The 24,479-nt window shown below is 39.3% G+C and overlaps 3 protein-coding genes across 3 annotated transcripts in view; 1 reads left to right on the top strand and 2 right to left on the bottom strand.

Annotated features, from left to right (window-relative positions):
• Positions 1–208: 208 nt before the first annotated feature.
• LOC116417928 (golgin subfamily A member 6-like protein 6) lies at positions 209–7,564 on the bottom strand. The gene is made up of 4 exons (XM_031933105.1): positions 7,371–7,564; positions 6,597–6,714; positions 744–1,757; positions 209–688 (listed from the first exon to the last, which is right to left on the bottom strand). The coding sequence occupies exons 1-4, from the start codon at positions 7,562–7,564 to the stop codon at positions 209–211; spliced, it is 1,806 nt and encodes a 601-aa protein (XP_031788965.1).
• Positions 7,565–8,341: 777 nt separating this feature from the next.
• LOC116417927 lies at positions 8,342–9,016 on the top strand. Its single transcript, XM_031933104.1, has 2 exons — positions 8,342–8,518; positions 8,600–9,016. Exons 1-2 carry the CDS (start codon positions 8,342–8,344, stop codon positions 9,014–9,016), a joined length of 594 nt encoding a protein of 197 aa, XP_031788964.1.
• Positions 9,017–16,377: 7,361 nt separating this feature from the next.
• The window catches only part of LOC116417913 (DNA fragmentation factor subunit alpha-like), a 243,519-nt gene continuing 235,417 nt past the window's right edge, over positions 16,378–24,479 (bottom strand). The window contains exon 5 of the mRNA XM_032602181.1: positions 16,378–16,468. The gene's annotated coding sequence lies outside the window, so the exon portion shown is untranslated. The remainder of the gene's footprint in view (positions 16,469–24,479) is intronic.

The following is a 24,479-nucleotide window of genomic DNA, read 5'->3' as shown; positions in this document are numbered from 1 at the left end:
GTTGCCATTTAGTATGCTGAGCCCCATCTCTTTGATCCTATTTAACAGTTCTTCGCCCTCTCTATTTTTTATCTTATCTTTCGACTCTCTTTTTTCCTCGTTGCCCTCCTCATCGAAACCGCTCCCTTCTATTCCTGTTCTAGCGTTTAGATCACCACACCACAAAATTTTGTCCCCCCCTGCCCTCTCTACTAATTCCTCCATCTCTTCATAGTTGTTTTTCTTTTTCTTTCATGTATTCTCTCAATTTCTCTTCTCTCATGTATGTCGTGCATATCCACCATTCCTCTCCCTTTATCCTCACCTTCGCCCCTATACATTCTCCTGACCTGCCTCTCATCCATTCTATCTTATCCCCGCTCCCCCCTGTCCTTACTGCCGTTAGCAAACCCCCTTTAAGCCTACCTCTGCTACCCCCCTTCTTTGCTTCTCTTACCTCGATTTCGTATCCTTTTAGCCTCTTTTTTATCTTGTCTCCTTCTCCATCTTCCATCCATGTTTCCTGCAGGCAGATCACATCGAACACTTTTAGGTATCTCCAGCCCTCCTCTCCTAGTCCTTTTATCCCTGCCACGTTCCAGCTTACTACCTTTATGCTCTCATTGGTCTCCTCCCTTGTGTTGTCCTTCTGCTCTTCTGTCCTCTGCCCTTTTTCCTGTCTCTCTTCGAAAAAGCTGTCCCTTCCTCTCTGCCCAAACATATTCAGTATTTCCTACTGTGAGCCCGTTTCTCCTTATTTTTACTGTGTGACCCTCTCTCTTCCACTGTTTTGCTAACTCGTTCAGTTTCTCCCTCGTCCTTCTCTCCCTCCAGGTCGTGTCGTGGTCGATGAACACGTCCGTCCCTTTCAGCGCGCTCTTCATCCCCATCAGTTTTTCTTTCTCTTCTCCGTCTTTGCACTGAGCTCCTATTTTGCTGTTGGCTCTTCCTCTTATTGTCCATACTCTCTTGAATTCTATCTCTATTCTCAGTTTGTCTCTTACCCAGCTCTTCAGCTTATCCTTGTCCCATCCTTCTCCTCTGATTCCTGATATCACCACGTTGTTTCTCTTCCTCTCTCTCTCTCCCTCTTCTATTCTCCACTCCAGTTCTTCCATCTGCCTTTTTTCTCTTTCTTCCTCTTCTGCACTCTTTTCCCTTCGATCTTGCTCTGGTCTTTCTCTGCTTCTTTCCGGCATTCTCTCATCAAATCTCTCCTCTAGGTTTTTTATTTTCTCTAGCATTTCTTCCTTTAGTTGTTCCCTTCTTTTACCTTCCTCCTCTGCCGCCTTCTCTGCTCTCTTTCCCATCTCTATTCTTTCCTCTCTCTCCTCTTCCATCTTCTTCTTGAATTCTTCCAGGGCTTCCTTTATCCTTTCCTCATTTTCTTTCCATTTTTCCTCCCACTTCTCCATCATTCTTTTTCTCTCGTTCCTCTCTTCTTTCATCCCTTCACATATGTTGTTCAGGGTTTCCTGCAATTTCTCCATTTCCCGGTCTTCTATCTCTTTCTCGTTTCCTTTCTTCGGTGGTGTCCTCAGCGTCAGGTTACTCTTCTCAAACGGGCTTCTCTTTTCTCCTTCCTCGACCTTTTCTCTCTTCTTTGCCTCGTCCTCCGCTGGGCTCCTCTCCTTTCTTTTTCCTCCTTCTTTTATGTCTTTTGCAAAGCTCTCCGATAAACTTCGTTGTTTCAGTCCCCTTCCCCTTCCTCTTCCTCCTCTTCTTGATCCTCTACCCGTCGGCGTGTCCTTCAGTCTATTCCCTGTCTCTCCTCTTTCCTGTGTAAATTCAAATCCCCGCGGGGTTCCGTATTCCTGTTCCTCTCCGCTTCCGTCGTTCCTCTGTTTCCCTATTACCACTTCGTTTATCTGCTCGTAGCTATAGTTCATGCCTTCTCTATCTCCGTCCTTCTCTACTCTATCCTAACCTCTCTTTACCGCTCTCACCTTTCTCTCCTTCTGTTTTATCCCTCCTCGACGCTCCAGATCAGATTTTTTGACCTGTTTTTTCTTCACCTTTCCCTTTCTCTCCCGAATCCCTCCTTCTCCCTCTTCTCCGCTTACTACTTTCTAAAACTGTACACTACTAACGCACCTCACTCAACCGCTTCTGATCTAACCAACCGCCAAATCAGCTCTCTGATTGCGGAGAACGATTATTATTTAATTGTAGACAAAATTTTAAACAGTTCATTGCGACATGTCCAGCTTCATTGCAAAATTGCACGTTACTTCTGAGGTGGCTTCTATAACGTTTATTCTCCGAGTTTTCTTTGGTTTTAGTCGCGCTTCTTCCCTTCTCGAGTTTTCGTCACTCTCACCCGATTACGCAAAGTCCCTTTAGATTTCTATCGTCTTCTTATGAGCTTTCTCTAGTGTTTTCATATCATCCATAGTTGTATCTAGTTTGTATCTCCCATCTAAGTCCTCAAATAAAAAATCTCATACAATCTTTCTCTAATTCCTCGTTAAAATTATTTTTATCCGTTGCTCTCCCTTCGCGCACCGCGGCTTTCTTGATTTCTTTTTCGATTTCTCGAAGGCGATTCAAGTAAAAAACTACACATTCCGTCGGACGCTGTTTGATTTTAGCTAGTTCTTCCGAAACTTCGTGGTACGTCTTTGATGATCCGAAATTACTCTCAAAGAATTGAATGATTTCATCAATAGTTTTGAATTTTTGCCTCCTTGCGCACGCTAACGCATCGCCAAAAAGACGCATTCGAATAAGACAGGGACAGTCTTCTTCGTTTCCTTCGGGGAGAATATCTCGCGCTTCTGTGCAACCGTCGACAAACTGCCTTACTGATATGTTCAATCCATTGAAACGGGGAATTAAATCGAGCGTGTCTATTAAAGAGATTTCTTTTATTTGCGGCGCCATTTTTTTCTTATTACTCTCAATTTCACTTTCACTATTTTCTTCGTTTATAGTTCGAAGCAATTATTTGTAAAGGGTTTATTATATTTCCGGTCGGCGTAGAGAACTCTTCGTTATTCTCCGTGTAGTCGCGAGTGTTGTTAGGACTATCTGTAAATGCAGTAATTCCCTACAAATTTGAGATCCGTCGGCAGACGTAGTCGTATACGCTAGAACATTTTTCTCCCTTTCTAAGTTTTTCACCTAATTCGTCAACGTTCTCCAGACTTTGAAAATAGTCGTCTAAAATTTCCTTTTTACACAGGGACTCAATTGAATTTTCAAGTAATTCGCGAATTTATTGCGTAATTCTTTTGCTTCTCGCGTGACTTCTTCTGCCGATTCTGCCAGGGATTGCCTCGATAGTAACACTGTTTGTTTGTTCGCTTGTATTACTTCAAATTTCGTTAAATTTTCGGGAATTACATCACTTTTTACTTTTTCTTGCGATTGGGTATTAGTTTCTGTCGTATTAATAATAGTCGCGTTTTCGACGGTCGAGTTTATCGAGGAGCTGGATAAATTCTGTATATTCTCTAAGTTAAGGGATTCAGACAAATTCGAGTTGGTTAGCAATTCGGTCAATAGATTTTTCTTTGATTCGACTAATTTTAATTCGTGAGCGGCATCGTTCGGCTCTGTACGAGTAGGATCTCGCTGCCCGAGAGTGGGGTTTAAGAAAGGGGGCGTGGCTTCTAGAGATGCGTCGCTTAGGCCTCTGCGGAAATTTTTAAATGTTCTTGATTTAGGCTACTTGGTTTTAATAATGATTCTCTTAATCGAATCGGTTTTATAGGTATTTGCTTAACTGGAACGCTGGTGTTAACTTGTTTAACAATACCGTCTTCTTCGTCGTTCGTAGCTTTACTTTCTCTATAAGCGCTAAATAAATTTTTGTTGAAACTCTGAACTCTATCGTGAATTGACTTTCTAGCTTTCAGTTTAGCAAAAGGGGCTTCATGATACTTCGATAAACTCTTTTCTAATCTTTTATAACTTTGGCTTGCTCTTCATTCTAATGCTAAATCTACGGGATCATTACTCTTTTGCGAATCTGAATATTGATTTATTATTTGCAAATCTGCAGCGAATGCGAATAGCGCGTCGAACTTTTTTCCTATCTCGATTTGAAATTCTGATAATTTTACGTCACTTTTCGGTTTCGATTCGCTTGTTTTCTCGGTAATATGATGATTTTCGGCTGATGAATTAACTTTTTCCCCCGATTCTTCGGTGCTTTCGGTCTTAATTGTTGCTCTTACTTTTCTGCCAGCCCTTCTATTTTTTCGCGGAATTTCGGTCGGATTATTTGTAGTATTCATTTATTTTATTTTGCGTACTAGTAAGGAAAATAAGGTTATTAATCGATCACGGAGTTACGGACTGACGAACAGGTCGCACAAAGAGGCGATTCTCTGTTTTAAGAAGGGTTGTTGATAACGAGTAAGTCGCTACTCAGCGATTCTTTACTCGCGGAAGGATTGTGAGAACGAAAGCAAGTCGCTGCTCAGCGATTCTTTGCTTGCGATAGGATTGTAGAAATGGAAGAAAGTCGCTGCTCAGCAATTCTTTGCTTGCGGAGGAATTGTGAAAACGAAAACAAGTCGCTACTCAGTGATTATTTACTTGCAGAGGAATTGTGAAAACGAAAGCAAGTCGCTGCTCAGCGATTCTTTGCTTGCGGAGAAATAGGAAAAGGCTTACACAAAATAAAATATTGTGTTAAATGATCACTTTCTTAGTTTCTACACGATTTTAATTTCCACTTTCACGAGTTTTTGTTTTAATAATCACTCAAAAATGTCTAAATTTTTCGCATTTCAAAATATTTGCCGGCTGCGATGCACCAAAAAATTATAAGTAAACAACCTGTTATGTCCTAAGCTATTGAGAGCTGTCACCGGACCGTAACTCTACGAGTCATTTTGCTTTCATAAGCATGGACGAGGACGAAGCTTCAGAGTGCGAAGCAGAGCGCCGACGGTGCTTGACTACCTTCGCGATCTATTTAATAGAACGGCCTCCAGTAGCTACCGGAAAATCTTTCGAAATTGCACTAGTTCCCGTTACACGCATAAATTTAATTTAAACTCCTAAATTTTAATTTCTCTGCTTTTCGGGTAATTCGTCGAATGGACGTAACCCTAATCATGATATCGTTATGCTTATCGCGAATTCGTGATATTCGAGAGGCTACTTGGATTTCTAATCATGAGAGAGAAAGAGAGAAGTGCACGATTGAGGCATGCTTATTTAATTAAAGTCACTTACCTTTTTCTATTCTCTGATACTGGACTGCTCGGCTACCAGCTCGTCCTCTCAGCAGCTTTGGCTCAGCTTCCGAAGCGGAGTAAATGCGAGAGTGGATTGGCCCGCAAGGAGTCAGGAGTTTCCAGGTTCAAAATACACTCGCGATTTCGTTTTTATTTTCTTATTTTATTCATTTTTAAACAACTTGAAAATACCACTCGCTCGCAACTATCTGACGTTTTGTTAATTATTTTGGTTTGTCAAGAATGACGAACAACAACGTAAGTATGCTAGTTTGATAAAGTGAAAATTTTATAAGTGTTGCACAGCCGAAATTCTTCTAAGTTTTAAATGATAAAAAGAAAATATCCTAAGTTTTTGTACTATCCAAAATATTCTAAGTCCCGAACGGTCGAAAATATTCTAAGTTCCAGGACACCGAAATTATTCTAAGTCGCGAAACACCGAACCGAATTCCGGCAGAGTTTGCGCGTGGTGATGATTTTTAGAGTAGTCTGGGGACGTGAGGACCTGTTGCTTTGCTCTTTTATGCTCTCGTAGCAGAGGCGATCTCCGATTTTTCATCTCCTCGGCGGGGTGGATGTTTAGCCAATTAGGAGGCCTAGATGCAGCTTCTTGCCTTATTTAGAGCGTTTAATGCATGTGACGTTGCAGGGAGGGTCAATCAGAAAATCAGAGTAAACATCCTCTCCTCTACACATATTCATCACACATATACATCGAGATACATCTACACATATACATCGAGTCCCCTTGTGCTCTTCTCCTGTCAAACTCACCTATGATTTACCTTCCTTATCTGCAGGCTCATAGGCTTCTTCTATGCATTTTGAGCCGACTTTCGCGGTGTCCTCTTTGGCGGCTCCTCGAGCTTCCAGCGCGCGTGACTTATGTATCACTTGCCGATAGCGCTGCACGCTCCGTGGGTTTTCCCTTCATTGCACGTGCATCGCTTTCAGGTATGCGCGGTCCACGATGTACAGTAGGCTTCTTGTTTTTTTCTACTTGCGTCTGCTGTATTCCCGCCGTGGAGTCGTGATCTGTGTGTGCATAATGTGTGCGATCATATTAGTGTGCTTCGCTTCGTCTTGTGCCTCTGCTGCAGGGCCGTAATATGTGCGTTCATATCGGTGTTCTTCACTTGGTCTTATGCCTCCGCCATAGAGCCGCAATGTGTGCGTGCGTTTTTATTTTATCATGATTGTTCTACGTGAATTTACTATTATTATTGATTTTCCTCAATGATTTTACTTCGGATTTAATTATATTTTCATGTTTACTTTGCCTTACGTTGTCGTTCCTTATTCTTATTAATTTAATTAGTTACTGAATTTGTCGAGTTTTCTATATCTTATTATACGCTGCATTCTAGTGGGAAGGGTATCTATGACGCGTTGTTGTCTGATTTATAAAGAAGGTGAGCTCACCAAGCTGTTCTTCTTGATGTTGGTTGCAGAGCGCGGGCGGACGCTGGTGTTCCTGCCATTTTTGCTTATCGTGCCACCATTGCTGACCTTGATCTTGCCATTTTCGCCCCACAGGGCGCTGGGAAGAGGAGGAGATAGATAGATAGATAGATAGGGCTTTATTCGCACTATGGCAAAACAACGAATACAGAGTATATATACATTTAAATACTAATAATAATATACTTTTGGCAAATACTGGTTAAATTTAAAAATTATTTCACAGAATACTGAATACTAAAGTACTAATATATCACAGGTTGCGATGAGATCACATATAACTAAGAGAAAAGATTTTGACTAGCACTATAGAAGATTTGTGTAATAACACCTCCGTCGATGTCGTATAAAATTTTTGGCTTGGCCATTATTGGCCAGCTGTCACATACATAAATACTTATGGCTAAGGATCAGAGGCAAACAAATAATCACGCAGTGCCACTTTAAATGCCGAGTACGAAGGCAGATGACGAAGTGCAGGGGGGGGGGGTGAGGAAGTTCCAGAGTCGTGCGCCCTGGACTTGAAAAGTCCCAGCACTCGCTCTTGGAATGTTATGTTCCTGGGGTATCCTCCTAGCAGAGGATCTGTGCCCACGCTTAGTAAATAATTCAGCCAAGTAACTGGGCTCTCGCATATTAACAATTTTGTACATGAGAAGGGCTATGAAGTACAGCCTGCGAGAGTCCGATCTAAGCCAGCCCAGTTGTCTCCGATAGGGAGATATGTATGGTCACCCCAATGGTGACCTCACTGATGTCGGGACGTCCTTGACCTTGCTGCCTGTGTTACCAGCGCAGTTGAGGCAGGATGATAAATGCACGTCCTCATTTTCAGGCGGAAGTTGCTCCATGCAACTTGCGTGACACAAGAGCTTGCAGGTCGGGCATGTGAGACCTTCCTGTTGGTAGATTTGCCGCAGACGCAGCATGTGGAATTTACCTTGACACTCGACATTTTCAGGCTGATGAGAGAGAAAAAGAGTACAAACTATAAGCGCTGATGTTGCTTTAAGTACTCGTGTACTGAGAACCTCGGAAAGTATCGGTGAAATAAATGCACGAAACTCGCTGCCAGCTGTACGGTGTAAACACGACAACAATAACACTAGGCACGAAGCGATTCAGCGAGGTCGATAGCCGTTACTATTGGGCCTTTAAGTGTTGTTGAGAAATACGTGCACGAGCACGGCTTTATATTTTAAGCATTTTGCTATTAAGGGAAAAACCCCATACCCAGGTAATGCAATAAACCTTTCTCCCGCTGACCGTTTCGAGACGCGCCGTCCCCGGTCCGCGGATTAGGATGTGTCCAGATGTGCAATAAAATGCTTCCGGACCTTTTTTTATATGCAGGCGAAATATGCATCTAAGCTGCAGTCCTCCGCGTGTGCAGCCCTCTGCAGACTGTAGCCCTCAGTTCAGCCCTAGCACTCGACGAGGAAAGACCTCTGTCTCTCGAGTCGGCTCTGCGCCAACATTTTTCCTACAACTTGTATTCCTTTTGATATAATAAATACTGATATTTTTACTCTAAAATCGATTGAGTTTATTTTGCTTGGTAAATTCAATAGGTTATGGGCCCAGGACGATTCCTACTGCGCATCAGTATTTATTGACAAGCCACGCTGGCTTAGCAAATAGAAAGTATTAAAAGTGTTAGTGTACTTGTGTCTCCGTTTAATTGCAAGCATCTTTTTTCAGTCACGATGTCTGACAAAGAGAGCTTAGAAGTTACAAAGCTTGAAGGTTCGAACAACTACACGCAGTGGAAGTTCGAAGTGCAGATCGCGCTAGAAGGCAAGGATCTATTCGGCTATGTAGACGAAACGGAGAAGAAGCCAGGAGCGGATAAAACCGCCGAACTCAAAGTTTACAATAAATCGGTATCGCGCGCGAAAACGATAATATTGTGCTCCATAAATCAGAAGCTACGATGCAACCTGATTATCTGTACGTCTGCGAAGGAAATGTGGGACAAGTTGAGCGAATTGTACGGCGATACAAGTGCTGACGCCAAGCAAGCTGCTTGGAAGAAATTTTATGCATTCCACATTACCGAGGACGAGACAGTGAGAGTGCAGTTAGAGCGATTCGAGAGCACTGTGAAAAAGTTAGATGAAATCGATAAGAAGCCTTCCGAGGAGGCTATCGTATCGAAATTGCTCAGCAGTCTGCCAGAAAAGTTTGAACTTTTCACGGTAGCTTGGGAATGCACGCCCAAGAATGATCAGACGCAAAAGACGCTCATAGCCAGATTAATCAAGGAAGATAGTCGGCTTGCCGAAAAAGAAGCGACAACGCTTGCGCTTCGTGTGAAAAACGCATCGCTGAATGAAGCAAAAAGTGATAAAAAAGAAGACGCGCTCCAAGAAAGACATTGAAGAGTTAAAGAAAAGAACTCGCTGCGGAGTGTGCAAAGAAAAAGGCCATTGGGCACGCGAGTGTCCACAGAAAAATTCAGAGAGAAGCGATAATAGTGCAAAAGCAGTGAAAGGAACGACCGCGCTCGTTTGTGATATCACTTCCTCGTACCAGTGCATAAGTACAGAAAGTGGCAGAGACTACTTCATTGCGGACACGGGTGCCGGAAGACACATGACTTTTCAGAAAGAATTTTTCTCTGAAATCAGGCCAAATCCAGTAGGCAGTGCAGTGAAAGTTGCCGATAATCGCTGCATCGACGCGCCCGGAGTAGGTACAATTATAATCCAAGAAAGGCTTAATGGAGTTTTATATGAGCGCGAATTAAGAGATGTGCTCTACGTGCCCGATCTGGGCTGTAATCTGTTTTCTGTTGGATCAGTAAATAGAAAAGGCTTGAAATTTACCTCTGATAATAAGGGTTGTGAGATTCGTGATAAGCAAGGGAATCTCATCGCACGGGGAATCTCTCAAGGCAATATATTCCGCATGCTGTTCAAGGTAAAAATGTCCACTGAGTGCAATGCTGTACGAGCAGATGGACAAGGCACGCTAAATTTGTGGCATGCACGGATGGGCCACGTGAACGTTCGAACTGTTAAGCAAACGTGCGAACGGCTTGGCATCGACGGAATTTCCCAGGAAAATTTCGAGTTTTGTGAGGGGTGTGTTCTAGGCAAGCAGACCCGAAGACCGCATCCGAGCAGCGCATCTGAGAGTAATTACGGCCCAGGAGAAAAGATACACAGCGATGTCTGTGGGCCCGTAAATGTGCAGTCCCCAAGCGGCACACGTTTTTTTATCGTGTTCAAAGATGAGAATACGAGCTTCAGAAAGGTTTATTTCCTGCGCCATAAATCGGAAGTGTTCGACCGCTTTAAGACATTCGAGGCGTTCGTGTCAACGCAGCTAGGGACGAAAATAAAAGTACTCCACACGGATAACGGCACCGAGTATACCTGCGAGAAAATGCAGAATTTCCTCAAAGAAAAAGGTATCATAAACGAATTTTCGGCCCCCTATATACACGAACAAAACGGACGCGCCGAGCGCGAGATCCGTACACTCGTCGAGAGCGCACGTTCGATGCTGCATGCAAAAAAGGTGCAGATTAAGCTATGGCCAGAAGCAATAAACGCGGCTTGTTACCTGCTGAACAGAGTAATCTCTAAGCCCGGAGAGATGCGCACTCCATTCGAAAAATGGTTTAAGCGGCCACCCGCGATAAAACACTTTAGAGTTTTTGGATCGGTCGCCTACCTGAACGTACCTAAAGAAAAGCGCCATAAGTTCGATCGGAAAAGCAAGCCGGTCATCTTTGTCGGTTATGACGGGGATTCGTCTAATTACCGCCTTTGGGACGAAGCGTCTCAGAAGATTAACATAAGCAGCGACGTTACTTTTAACGAGAGCGATGCACCGAGGACCGAGGACGACGCCGAGCCAGGTACCTTCAAGATTGTGTTTGGTTTTGAGGATGAAGAAGAAGAGCCAGCTGAACCGCGCATTGATAATAACGCAGATCAAATGATTGATCCAGACATGCCAGCTGATCAAATCGCCCCCGACATTGAGCCTGCAGCCGCCGAAGAAGATGCTCAAGAAGGACGACAGCTGCGCGACAGACGTCGAATCCAAGCGCCAGACCGATATGGCGTGCCTATCGCTTACCTCGCCGATGTAAAAGAGATGACTTTTAACGAAGCTACATCGAGCGAAAATGCTAGCAAGTGGGAGTGTGCCATGGACGAGGAAATGTAATCCCTTCGAGAGAACAACACATGGACACTGAGCACTTTGCCCAAAGGTAAGCAAGCTATAGGTTGCAAATGGGTTTACACCGTAAAAAGTGACGCAACTGGTAATGCAACGAGATATAAAGCAAGACTCGTAGCAAAAGGTTTCAGGCAACGCGAAGGAATTGATTACTTCGACACTTTTGCGCCAGTTGCTCGCTATGAATCGATTAGGATACTTCTCGCAATAGCTGCAAAATGCGACTACGAGATAATGAAGTTCGACGTCAAGACTGCATTCTTGAACGGCGAACTTCAAGAAGAAATCTACATCGAGCAGCCACCAGGTTACAAGGACAAGAACCAGCCGAATGCAGTACTCAAACTACATCGAAGCCTCTACGGACTGAAGCAAGCACCGAAGTGCTGGAACGAGAAATTCACGAGATTTCTCAAGGAATTTAATCTCGTGAATATCACAAGTGATAAGTGCGTGTTCGTAGGACAAGTGCAAGGTTTGGATGTGTATCTCGCGGTATATGTGGATGATGGTTTGCTTATGAGTGAGAGCGAGAGTGCGATTATGAGTGTGCTTGAACATCTGCAGAGTAACTTAAAAATAACTTTTGGTCGGGCAGATGAATTTCTCGGTTTTGAAATTAAACGCGATCGCGCTCGACGCCTCATAAAGATTAATCAGTCAGGTTACATTGAAAAAGTTCTAAAAAGATTCAATATGCATGAAGCGAACTCTTCCAGTGTACCTGCTGAACCAGGTATGTTTCTGCTAAAACATACAGGACCGATCGACCCTAAAATACCTTATAGAGAAGCAATAGGATCGTTATTGTTCGCGGCGCGGGTATGTCGTCCGGACATTGAATATGCAGTTAATTACGCGAGCCAGTTTCTTAGCTGCTACGGTGAATCGCACTGGCAAGCAGTTAAGAAAATTATGCGTTATTTAACTAAAACGCGCGACTACGGATTAGTTTTCGGAGACAGTGGGAGCTCGCTAGAAATTTCGGGCTTCACTGACGCTGATTTTGCCGGATGCGTAGAGACTCGCAAATCGCGAAGCGGTTATGTCTTCGTTTTGAATGGTGCGCCAATATCGTGGTGCAGTCAATTGCAAAAACTTGTCACGGTTTCGACCGCCGAATCGGAGTATGTTGCGCTAGCGAATGGTGTGAAAGAAGCTATTTGGTTGCGCAGAATGATGAATGAGTTGAACGTAGTATGTAAGAAAATACCTATGTATGTCGATAATCAAGCTGCTATTAAAATTGCAAGCAACTCCGAATGTAATGATCACAAGCGATCAAAGCACATAGATGTTAAGTTTCATATGATTCGTGATGTTCTTAATCGCGGCGAAATAGATGTCAAATATGTAAAGTCGAAGGAACAGCTCGCTGATATCTTCACTAAACCGCTGACAAAGCAACTATTTTTTAATTTGCGTGAAAGTTTAAATGTAATCGAATGCTCAAAATAAGTGGGAGCGTTGAGAAATACGTGCACGAGCACGGCTTTATATTTTAAGCATTTTGCTATTAAGGGAAAAACCCCACACCCAGGTAATGCAATAAACCTTTCTCCCGCTGACCGTTTCGAGACGCGCCGTCCCCGGTCCGCGGATTAGGATGTGTCCAGATGTGCAATAAAATGCTTCCGGACCTTTTTTTATATGCAGGCGAAATATGCATCTAAGCTGCAGTCCTCTGCGTGTGCAGCCCTCTGCAGACTGTAGCCCTCAGTTCAGCCCTAGCACTCGACGAGGAAAGACCTCTGTCTCTCGAGTCGGCTCTGCGCCAACATTTTTCCTACAACTTGTATTCCTTTTGATATAATAAATACTGATATTTTTACTCTAAAATCGATTGAGTTTATTTTGCTTGGTAAATTCAATAAGTATACCTCGAGATAAAATTTTATGCGAATTCTGTTTGCGTGCTTCAACATACACATGCACGCGCACTCACTCACGGCCTAAACTCCTTGCCTGATCACCACGACACTCGCCGTGAGAGACGCCTCCTTAACCTCGCCAGAACTCCGACTCCGAAATCGAGACTGGTCGATCGTATGAGCGGCCACGCTTGACCAAAATGCAGCCCGACAAGCAGGCCCTCTGTTGAATTGGAGCTCAAAAATCCTGGCTTGAACGATGATTTCGGCATACACGATGATCCTGGCTGGTTAACGGCGATGGCTGATTCTAATGGCCGACCGGCCGTTGCTCAAGGATAACACTGGACAGGTCAGAAACGGCCTCACTGGTTCACTGGACAGGCGATCACCGTCGCGGATGCGGGAAGCAGGAGAAAGAGATAGCTACATCTGCCACGCGCGCCCATCTCTCTCCATCTCACGTGCGACCTAATGTACGCGCGTGAGACCTGTAGCCGTATTCTCGCCACGTGCGCGCAAAAATAGGGCGCAACACGTTGGCGTGTGCCAATGATCATCCAGGATGGGTCGATGTCAGTGAGATTGCGTCGGCCATCTTGGCGTCGGTTGCGATTCCTTGCGTGCGAGTGCTTGCGCCGAGCTCATTTATTCAATTTGTTGTATATTTGAATTAAGTGAAATCGTGTGTGATTATTTGATTCATTCTCTCGGACGTAGTAGAATTTAACGTCACGCTAGTATTTACGGGATACAGTGCACCATATTCGAGGTATGAGACGAGAAAATTTATATTGAATGCTCATTCGTGATTTAACGAGATTTCTCCTTTTTTTACATAAAATTATCTTAGAATAATTATCTTAAAAATTCGTCCGAATTAAGTTGTCTTCTTTGTGTAATTGTGTTATTCATTGCAGAGCGAGTTTTAAAAAGAAAATCTATGCTTGTCAATCATCGTGAAAGAGCGCACTCCGTCGTTCGAATTTATGGTAGACCGAAGCAAAATTCAGTCGCGAATGTATATTTATTTTAAAGTGCTTCGACGCACTAGTTCAAGCGAATTGAACATAATTAGTCAGGGTGATATTTAGATAGATGAACATCATAAACTTTCCAGGCAACGCTGATGGTTCCCGCGATTTCGCCGAAGATTTCCGTGATTAAATTTATCGAAATATTTTCTCTTGAGTTTCATTAGATTAGGATAGCCAGGTTTAGGTAAATAAACTATTCTCGTCCGAATACCTTTAAATAAAGATCTATGAATACATTTATTTACTGCGTGAGACCTAAAAGCCTACTCAATTCCTTATCAGAACACACACGAACGTAATTGCTAAAGTAATACGGCTAATCACGAATTCCGAGTGGTTGAATTAAGCGGATTCTCCTCTAGGATCACACGCTCTATCTAGCTGACCGGGAATGCATTTACCTGGTGCCTCGGTAAATGAAGGTATTGATAAACAGTACCGGTAAGTGTTAAGAGTACATGTGCACGGAATAATCCAGATCAAGTTTTTCCCTCACCTTGGGTTTGCCATGTTACAACTATAAGAAAAGTTGATCCAAAAAATGGCGATATATCTTGTAACAAAAAATGACAAGAAAAACTCTTAAGCCCTTATATTAATAACTGAAAAACTAGCCAGTTACTAGGATTCCGTTTCTACCAGGGTATTCATGATGAATGTGAACAATATAAAGCAGTTAATATAAATCTTGTACATCATATATATATATATATATATATATATATATATATATATATATATATATATATATATATATATATATATATATATATATATATATATATATATATATATTTATATATATATATATATCATATATAAAAAATGATTCATGTTTTTTACAATGAAGCTGAGTACATCTAATAGTATAATTCTTCTTTAAACAATTTATTTTTGACAGTTCGAGATAAATTTATGCTTTTGAACGCCTTTGATGAAAAGTTAAATAAATTTATATATGTGTGTGTGTGTGGCAAAAAATTGAAGATTTGTTGCTAGAAAATGTTCGAAAAGGCGTATCTCAGATGGCTCAAATATTAATAGTGAAAACTTTAACTACATCTGGCGCTTTATATATAATCAGTATAATGTTTATATAATATAATATATATGGGTGATTCTCTGTCAAATCGAAGATAATAATTTTGATTTTAGCTTAAGATGGTTTGATAGCTCCTGGCTAGCGGAAAAGAGAGAAAGGCTCCCCTCTTTCCCCGCTCACGGCCCACAAGCTAATGGTATTATTTATGTTTTTGCTTAGTACACGGAATCGCTATTGTCAATTGTTCTACAATTTTGTGTGCATGTTTAAAAATGGATTCCAGATGATTTGCCAAGTTTTTTATTCGCTTCTTATTATTGAGTGATCTAACATTAAGTGTTTCTATCATTTTTAAAGTTATTCCATAAGAGTCAAACTTTGAAGTCAATTATTGCTAATACTGTATTGTCAATAGATCTGATATTTCCAGTAGGCGAATCGCATGTTTATTAACAGATTTCAATTGTTTGTTAAGATATTCTAGGCATTCTCTTTTTGGTATTGAACCTCCTCAAACTGTGTTGCGTGCGCGCGCGCGTGTGTATATGTATATATATATATATGTGACTTATGCTGCCAAAATCAGCACTGCAACGTGAGTTATGCAGACTCAAGGGTACTTATGCAGACGTCCGTATATATATATATATATAGAGTTGGGGCCAAAACTAAAAATTTCATCCTTGATTTGACAGGGAACCCACATATATGTACCCTAGTGAAAATAAAAAATGTAATAAAGTGTAATAAATTATAAGAAAATGTAACAAATCGTACCATTTTGTACGTTTTTGTTGGATTTCGTACCTTTTTTACGTTTTATTACAGTTTGCTACATTTTATTACATTTTGTTACGTTTTATTACAATTTATTACAAATCCATTGATCCAGGATTTCATCAGGGTCTCTTCATTGAAATGACAAATGTAACAATACGTAAAAAAGTCTAACAAAATGTAAAAAATTGTCTGTAAGCGTAATAGTATATAAGAAATTGGCGTCTTTTTTATTTTCTTACTTCTGCTTACATTCTTTTACTTTTTCTTACAATTTCTTATGCATTGTTACATTTTATTATACAATTAATAATTAAAAAGATATTGACTATATTAGGCGGTAAAATAACATATGTAAATAAAATGTAAAAAATGTTAAGAAATCTGAAAATGTAAGAAAGTGTACAAAAACGTATGAGAAAAATGGTCCGAAATCCAACAAAAAGGTATAATTTCTTACATTTGTTTACGTTTTATTACAATTTATTACAATTTATTATATTTTTTTTCCACTAGAGTATGCATTATCAATGACTATACAGTACTAAGATTAGCCTTCTTCAATTAAAACTGTTACAATACTGAATATAGCAAAATTGTTCAGTTTAAGAGAATCCAACATTTTTTTTCGTCAAAATCTCACTGACTTGATCCAGATACCTACGCCTTCATACGCATCAATTCTCGAGAACAATTAGTGTTTGTTGCCATTTATGACCTTTATGAATAACTGTATGGCGCAGTCGATACATATGAGCAATAGGAATAGATCCGACTCCCCACATAACCTACGTTTGTTCCATTTCTGATTTAGCTGAATACAATTGAAGAAGGGACATAGATTCTTGCGCTTGCCGTTTTTCTGCCAGAAATCGACCTGATGCTTGTTTTAATTGCTCAATAAATGATCTGTAACAAAAAGCAAACCATTATTACAAAAAATTTTGTATTATGTTTAATAACTACATAATTAATATTGCAATTGTCATATACGATCTTGAATGCCAGGTTATATAATTAATAAAATTTAATATAATTAGTAAAGATGTATGTAATAATAATAAAATAAAGATAATATATACTAAAATAAATATAATCAGTGCTCTCTTTCTTTTCATTTGATAGAATATGCACAAGCGCACAAATATTATTTTTATGATAACCACAGCAAGCATAAAGAAAGCGCTGCGCAACCGACTCATTTTTGCGTCTAAAACAGACACATTTCACGCCAAATAAACAATTCCGTGGATATTCCGTAATAGTCGACGACAAGGTAACGAATCACAGAAGCTGATCAATGCAGCACCCGTGGATAGCAGTCCGTGGCATTTCGATTTGGAGTGAGAGATACCTAGAGAAGCGCTCCCAAGATTCTCAGCCTTTTGTTGGAAGGTTGGAAAAATAAGTGTACACTTAGGTTAATAGTTAATAGTTATATATTGTAGTCGGCAATAGTCTGACTCGGGAAACACGTCCGCTCACATCGGAGTCTTGTAGTAGAGAGAGAGAGAGAGAGAGAGAGAGAGAATGTGTAGTATATGCGCTTAGAGTATAGTCGCGAGGCATGCGGTATACGCTTGCTCTCGCATGAGCTTGTCTGACTGCACGAAATCGTCGCAAACCGATAGATTACACGACAAGTACCATTTTAAGTATTACGACTGTATAAATTCACATATTACAAAACCTTTAATCTCGCGACAGTCCTGCGGGCCATCATCGTTCTGTCGGATGTTTGGTAAATTATTGTGTAATTAAATCCTTCTGTTTTCTAGGGTGAGATGCAGGAGTGTGTGAGTACTGTGTGCAAAGGTGTGTCTTTTGTAGAGTCTTCCTATGGAATAGGGCGCGAAAAAATAAGACGCGAAAATCCATACGTCCGGTTGTGCTCAATATCAGAGGAGCAAAACGGCATAGAAGGTGTATTTAGTTGTACGTCACCAGAGGGTGCGACGTGCATTAGGGGCCCCTAGGTTTGGCTTCGATTATTTGTTTATTGATGGTTGTTTTAAAGTTATTATCGATGATTTTGTCAGTGTATGTGATGTGTAGAATGTTACTGAACGAAGACGTTTTAAAAGCCATAATGTTATGTAACGGTTTAACTTTCCCCAAGAGACTGGATAGTCAGTCGGTTCCAGGATCTGGATAGGGAAAAGGGGCCAGAAAAGAGTCTGTTTTTATATTCTTAATAATAACAAAATATATTTCTTAAGTAAAGAATAGCAAGTGGGAATCCGTTGTTAAATCCCGGCTGAAACAGAAATCAATTATGCATCTTGTTAAAAATATTTCGCCTTTACAAATAGATTTGTTTAAACTAATACGGTTGACAATTTACAAGAATATCTACGCGATTTCGTTACAAGAATGATTCGGTGTTCGCGGCTACGGTGTTTCGGTACGGTGGCGGTATGACGGATCGGTGGCGGATTTTGAGGTTAGGAATTCATTCGGTACGGTGGAGTCGTGTGCGCACGGCTACACCGATCCGAATGTGTCGCGTAACGACGACTTCGTCGCCGCAGATTTATCTCTCGCTGTTCCCTGTAGTAACGTGTGCACACGATGCTACCTGGAGTGGAGCTCGAGTAGAACTGCCCATCGTGCCGCGCGATCCGCCTTATAATGGCGCGCGGCGCGGGTATGTATGGGTGCGTTCATGGCGCACCGCGTATGCCGCTCGCGCCACCTGGTGCGTCGTCGCTGAGTCGCTCGCCGGTTGTCGCGCTCCGCGCTCTTGCGGCCTCGCCTTTCGTTGCGCGCGGGCGCATGCCGTGCTCGCCGCGGTCGCCTTATATGTGCGAGACTCGTGTCTCGTCACAGTTATAACTTTGTAAGCCATTGGTCCTAAATAGAAGTTCTTGAGAAAGTAAGTATGTCTTTCTAAGGTTGAATTACTAGAAGAGATAGAGACACTTTTAAATAGCACGTATTTACAGTTGAACCATAAATTCTAAAAATAAATAATGAGAGAATCTACGGGTTTTTGCACTAGCTGTGTTCGCAGAAGTACTTTTAGAACAATTAGAGATACATTGCCTTAAAATATTACACATCCTTTTATATTGCAGATATATAGATAATTGTCTGTTAATTAGCAACAAGAAAATTAACGAAACTCTAACAGTTTTCAATAGCTACACAGTCCACAAGCTAATGGTATTATTTATGTTTTTGCTTAGTACACGGAATCGCTATTGTCAATTGTTCTACAATTTTGTGTGCATGTTTAAAAATGGATTCCAGATGATTTGCCAAGTTTTTTATTCGCTTCTTATTATTGAGTGATCTAACATTAAGTGTTTCTATCATTTTTAAAGTTATTCCATAAGAGTCAAACTTTGAAGTCAATTATTGCTAATACTGTATTGTCAATAGATCTGATATTTCCAGTAGGCGAATCGCATGTTTATTAACAGATTTCAATTGTTTGTTAAGATATTCTAGGCATTCTCTTTTTGGTATTGAACCTCCTCAAACTGTGTTGCGTGCGCGCGCGCGTGTGTATATGTATATATATATATGTGTGACTTATGCTGCCAAAATCAGCACTGCAACGTGAGTTATGCAGACTCAAGGGTACTTATGCAGACGTCCGCATAAAACGAGTGATGATTGCTTTAGCGAAAAGGTACTTGTGCGGACATATCAATACTAATTATATATAGATTAGGACTTATGCTGACAAAAAGTACATACACAACGGGACTTATGCAGACTGTCTGCCAAAGTATACGTTCACATCCTTTTATATTGCAGATATATAGATAATTGTCTGTTAATTAGCAACAAGAAAATTAACGGAACTCTAACAGTTTTCAATAGCTACAATAGAAACTAACAATTCACCTGTGAAAAAAAAGAAAATACAGCATTATGCAGATACCTGAGCTAAAACAAAGCCATTTTACTTTCCGACTTCTTTCAAACTGATAATATTACAATAATAAAGTAATCCTTATAACCAATGATTTTCCCCTAAGTATTATAGGTCAATATTGGAATCGTTGATATGTTTCTAGCAAAATCAATAACACCAATAACTTTGATACTAACAAAGCCTGAAACTATAAAAAACACAACACTGCAGTCTTTCCGTGAAACAAATTTCTAAACCTCCAATTAAAACATACATTAAGTTACAATATTATACTGATCAACAAAACCACTAACAAATTCAACTAACACATTAAAGTCAGAATCCGTCGTCAACGAACTATACCAGGTAAGAATAGGTTTTTGAGGTAGCTAAATTTGAGTCAGTATAATCTAATCAAATTATGGAGGTCAATTCAAGGAAAAACTTATAATATCCCAAACCCTTAAACTCTAACTCCACAATCTGAAAGATACGATACTTAAGACCAAAAGCCTTATGCCTACAAACTGCAAGCTCGAACATCCCAATCCCACAAAACTAAAGCCTACAGACCCTAAAACAATCCTTAAGTCAAAAAATCCTAAGCCATAAAAACCCTAAGCCTACAATCTTCGAGCTCACACATCCCAAGTCCACAAACCCTGAGCCTATGATCCTTTATCCCATACACTCTATGTTCATAAATCCGAAGCTCAGGACCACAAATCTCCACACTTCAACCCACAAGCTTCAAGTCCGGCAAACCGTAAAATCGTTTAACAACCGTGCTGGGAGTTTGGACTTTGTGGATGTGAGGATCGTGGGATGAGAGTTTAGGGGCGTGGATTCGGCTTTGCAAATATGGGATCATGATTTTCAGGATTTACAATTGTTTTCAAGATATATGATAAATTCGAGGTCTCTAGTTTTTTTCTTTGGTTACTACCATCAATATGTTTAAGTGAGAAAAAAAACTTTAACGCGTTTTAAAAATACAAAAAATTAACTAATTTCTGTTAAATTTGATCCATATATACTTTCTATAAATTGTTACAAAGTGAACTACAGCCATAATTAAATTGTAAAGTAATAAAATAAATAAAATTATTGTTTTCTCCACCTCTTTTAAGATTTTACTTATCATGACCAAAAAGTATAACCTAAAATTTTTGTATGGCATTGTTAACAACAATAAGAAAAAGTAGCTTCTCCTAAAGCGTCTACAGAGGCATACTCCTCTACATTTTCAATGATATTAATACAAATTGAATATTACTAGTAAGGTTTTATACAGTATTCATCGTAAAAATTATTTTCGCCCAGTAAAAATTCATCATTTCAAATTCATCATAATAAATATGCACCTCTGCCAGGTGCACACTCTGTTATACTTGGCGAAAAACACAAGATTCTTAAGTTTCTTCTCAATAAATTGCTGGGACTATAGAGTAGATTTTCAGAACACCAATGTTATATTATATAACATATATGCGAATGGAATAGCCGAGCTCATAAGCAACATTATATAAAAAAAATTGGACTCTTCGAGAAAACCTTAATCCAGGTCCATTAAATGTTATATACATAAACACCTAGTGGATCCAAGAAAAGTGCTAATATCACCATTACATATAAAACTCGGTTTAGTGAAGGCATTAGTTAAGGCAATGAGAAAAACAGAAAGTAAGGCTTATAACTATATTTTTGAGAAGTTTTCTAAACATTTCGATGCTAAACTAAAGAGGTAGTGCTTGACGGTCCGCAAATTAGAGTTCTACTGAGAGATGATGAATTCAAGGAAGGAATGACTAGTGATGAAAAAGAAGCATGGAAAAGCTTTAGGCAAGTTTGCTCTAACTTTTTAGTAAATCATAAACGCTCTAACTACAAATAAATAGTTGCTTAAATGATTAAAATTTTAAATAGTTAATTTGTTTGATAATTTAAAAATCCATTGTTTGGATTCTCATATCAATTGGTCCCTGACAATTTAGGTAATATGAGTGAAGAGCAGAAAAAGAGGTTTCATCAGGACTTCGAAGAGATTGAGCATAGAAATCAAAGTGTATGGGGTACCTACATGATGTCTTCGGAACGACGTTCTTCAGAAAAGAACAAGTCGTTTTAAACAAGCATTACGTCTTTGTTTAAATACATCATCACACTTTATACATCACATAAACCTGGCGTCGCCCCCCCCCCCCCGCTTCCATAGCGGGCAATTTCTAATAGAAGTGGTACCTCATCGTTGTTCAGAATGGGAAATACAGAAATCACTTCAAATAAATTTAAAGCATCTCTAAATGACAAGGTTACAGATTCTAAATAGCAAACAACCCGCATAAAAACTCTCGACTTTTTTAAATTTGACAATTAAAATCTTTTGAACTTGACTTAAACGTCCAAAGTAACTCTACATTCAGATTAGGCTACCTGACATAAACAAATAAAAACACTATATACTTCAGCTTTAAGGGTTGTAAGTTTTGAGAGTTGTGGTTTTATAGATTTCTAGGTTTGTGGATATTTGGAATATTGGTTTTTCTCTATCGGTCTTCCCGAGGCAGGTTGTGTGGTGAGAAAGGAGAGAAAGAACTTTAAGACATTTTCACTTTTCTTCTTAACGTTTCGACGGACAATGCCGCCCTCATCGGGAGACTGATGTGAACAAATTTTATTAAAAACTTGTTGTATAACAATATATGTACAGTGTGAAGAATGGAACTTACCATTATGGAGAAGATCGGTACAAAGTTTTGTCGAGAAGGCGCTTCCCCGCCGCGCGGCGGGGGGAAGTAGGTGAACAGTGTTTATCTCTCAGCTGTTCGATTCTAATTCGCGCGTGTTTATATAGCGCGGAGCAGTGAGAAGAGAGTCGAGCGGCCGTGTTGACAATTTCTTCCGCTATTGACGTCAGCGCCTGGCTTATGTTTGTTTTGTTTTCAGTTGGTGTATAAGGTGTGTGTATACTGTATTTAAATTTTGAGTGTCTTCCTTCTTATTAATACCGCTTTTTGTAGGTGTATGTGTAGCATTTCTGAAACTAGTCTTTTATTTAAATTGATCTTTCTGTCTTTAATGTAGTAGTTTTCAAAATAGAAATTGTGATTCAGCTTGTTGACGTGATTGGAGATTACAGTATTTTTCGATTTTTGTGTTCATTTATACGTATACACACATTCCTTTTTGTTTGGCCTACATACGTGGCAGAGCAATCATTACATTCAATTTTATAGACAACGTTGTTTTCTAGATCTTTATTTTTCTTATTACTTAAATCGTTCAGCTTACCAAAAAAAATGTCAAATGTATCAAATTTCAATTAGTTTTTAGCAGTAAAAGAACTTAAAGAATAATCATCTGTCCGTCCGTCCGTCCGGATTTTTTTTTGCATTCATTCCACAAAACTTGATATATTTTACAAATAAGAAACTATTTAATGTTATGGACAGATAGATATGATAAAAATATACATTCCTACTAAAAAACATTCTAAAGATTTGGTCCAGGTAGATTAGAAGCTGTAAAAACAATTAAAAAAAAAATACGTTATTAATGTTTTTTTTTTTTATATTTTCGACGTATATTATAACATATGTACGTACACACATGGATGAATGAAGAGTATTTTAAGATCGGTCTAGTTGAAAGGAATGCTGCGAATAATTATTTGTATAGAAATGCTATTTTTTTTAAAGCCAACTATTTGTGAATATGAAATAATGAATGCTCGATGCATTCATGCATATCACAAGATGTAATCTGCAGATTTAGTCCAGATGAAAGGGATGCTGCGGATAATTACTTGTGCAGATATGCACTTTTTTTTAAAGATATGTGTTTGTGAATATTAACTAACAAAAATCGTTATGTAATCATTTTCTTTATATAAAGAACACTTACATAAGTTTATCAGTAGGGAAAATAAATTAATATTAAACAGTATAAATTTTTTTCAATAACCCTTTACTTATAATCAAATAAATGTTTTAAACAAAAATTACAATAAATTTCATACTTTGATTAATGTATTATATATTTTTACTATAATATTTAAGTATATATTACTCTATAAAAAATTAACTCTTAAAAAAGTAAAAGGTTAGGCGAGTTTGATATATTCCGCAACAAAATTACAGATAGAAAAGAACTGAGATCAATCAAACAGTCAAGTTTATTATATTTAATCGTAATGAAGCAAAAAAAAAAAAATCTCAAGATAATTACTACGTCACCGTTTCATTGTACTTATAGTGTTTGTATACCGTTCTAATATATATAAAAAGAAAATTTAGTTGTTCACCAATAAACAAAATGAAACGGGCATGACAAGTGACGTAGTAATTATCTTGAGATTTTTTTTTTTGCTTCATTACGATTAAATATAATAAACTTGACTTTGTTTGATTGATCTCAGTTCTTTTCTATCTGTAATTTTGTTGCGGAATATATCAAACTAGCCTAACCTTTTACTTTTTTAAGAGTTAATTTTTTTTAGAGATTTCAATCCTTTTTTTTAATTGTTTAGAGTATTTCATATTCAAAGTCGTAAAAATAAAATATAAGCATCATAAGCATTTAGCACCATTCGACCACAGCTTTTTTGTAACATTTTTATTACTAAGATGAAATCACTGATTGTTCTAATATACATCACCCTCGAATTATATTTACATCTAGACACCAAAAACTACGGTGCGAACTACCCAGAACTAGTCATCGGCCACCCTGTACACCTAGACGCCGCCCTTAAATGATTTTTACACCTGGACACCAAAAACCACGGAGCGCGCCACCTAGACCTTGTCATCGGCTACCCTGGCAAGCTAGTTACTGTTACAGCTTCGGAACGCAGAGTATGCACTGGCAACCTCTTAATTCAAAATATCGTAATATATTATATTTTCTTGAGAAAGCAATTCTCATCTGTATATAGCTTTGCGGCCAACTTCACGGTCCTAACACATTTCGGGCTGAAGAAGCAAAACGTAATTTTAGCATTTGTGGATTATACACTCACATATTATAAAAATAAGCAGCCTTTTCACTAATATT

Source organism: Nasonia vitripennis (assembly GCF_009193385.2).
Source record: "Nasonia vitripennis strain AsymCx chromosome 5 unlocalized genomic scaffold, Nvit_psr_1.1 chr5_random0006, whole genome shotgun sequence".
Lineage (NCBI taxonomy): Eukaryota > Metazoa > Arthropoda > Insecta > Hymenoptera > Pteromalidae > Nasonia > Nasonia vitripennis.
The sequence above is the reverse complement of the archived record's forward strand: the minus strand, read 5'-3'. Positions and strand labels throughout refer to the sequence as shown.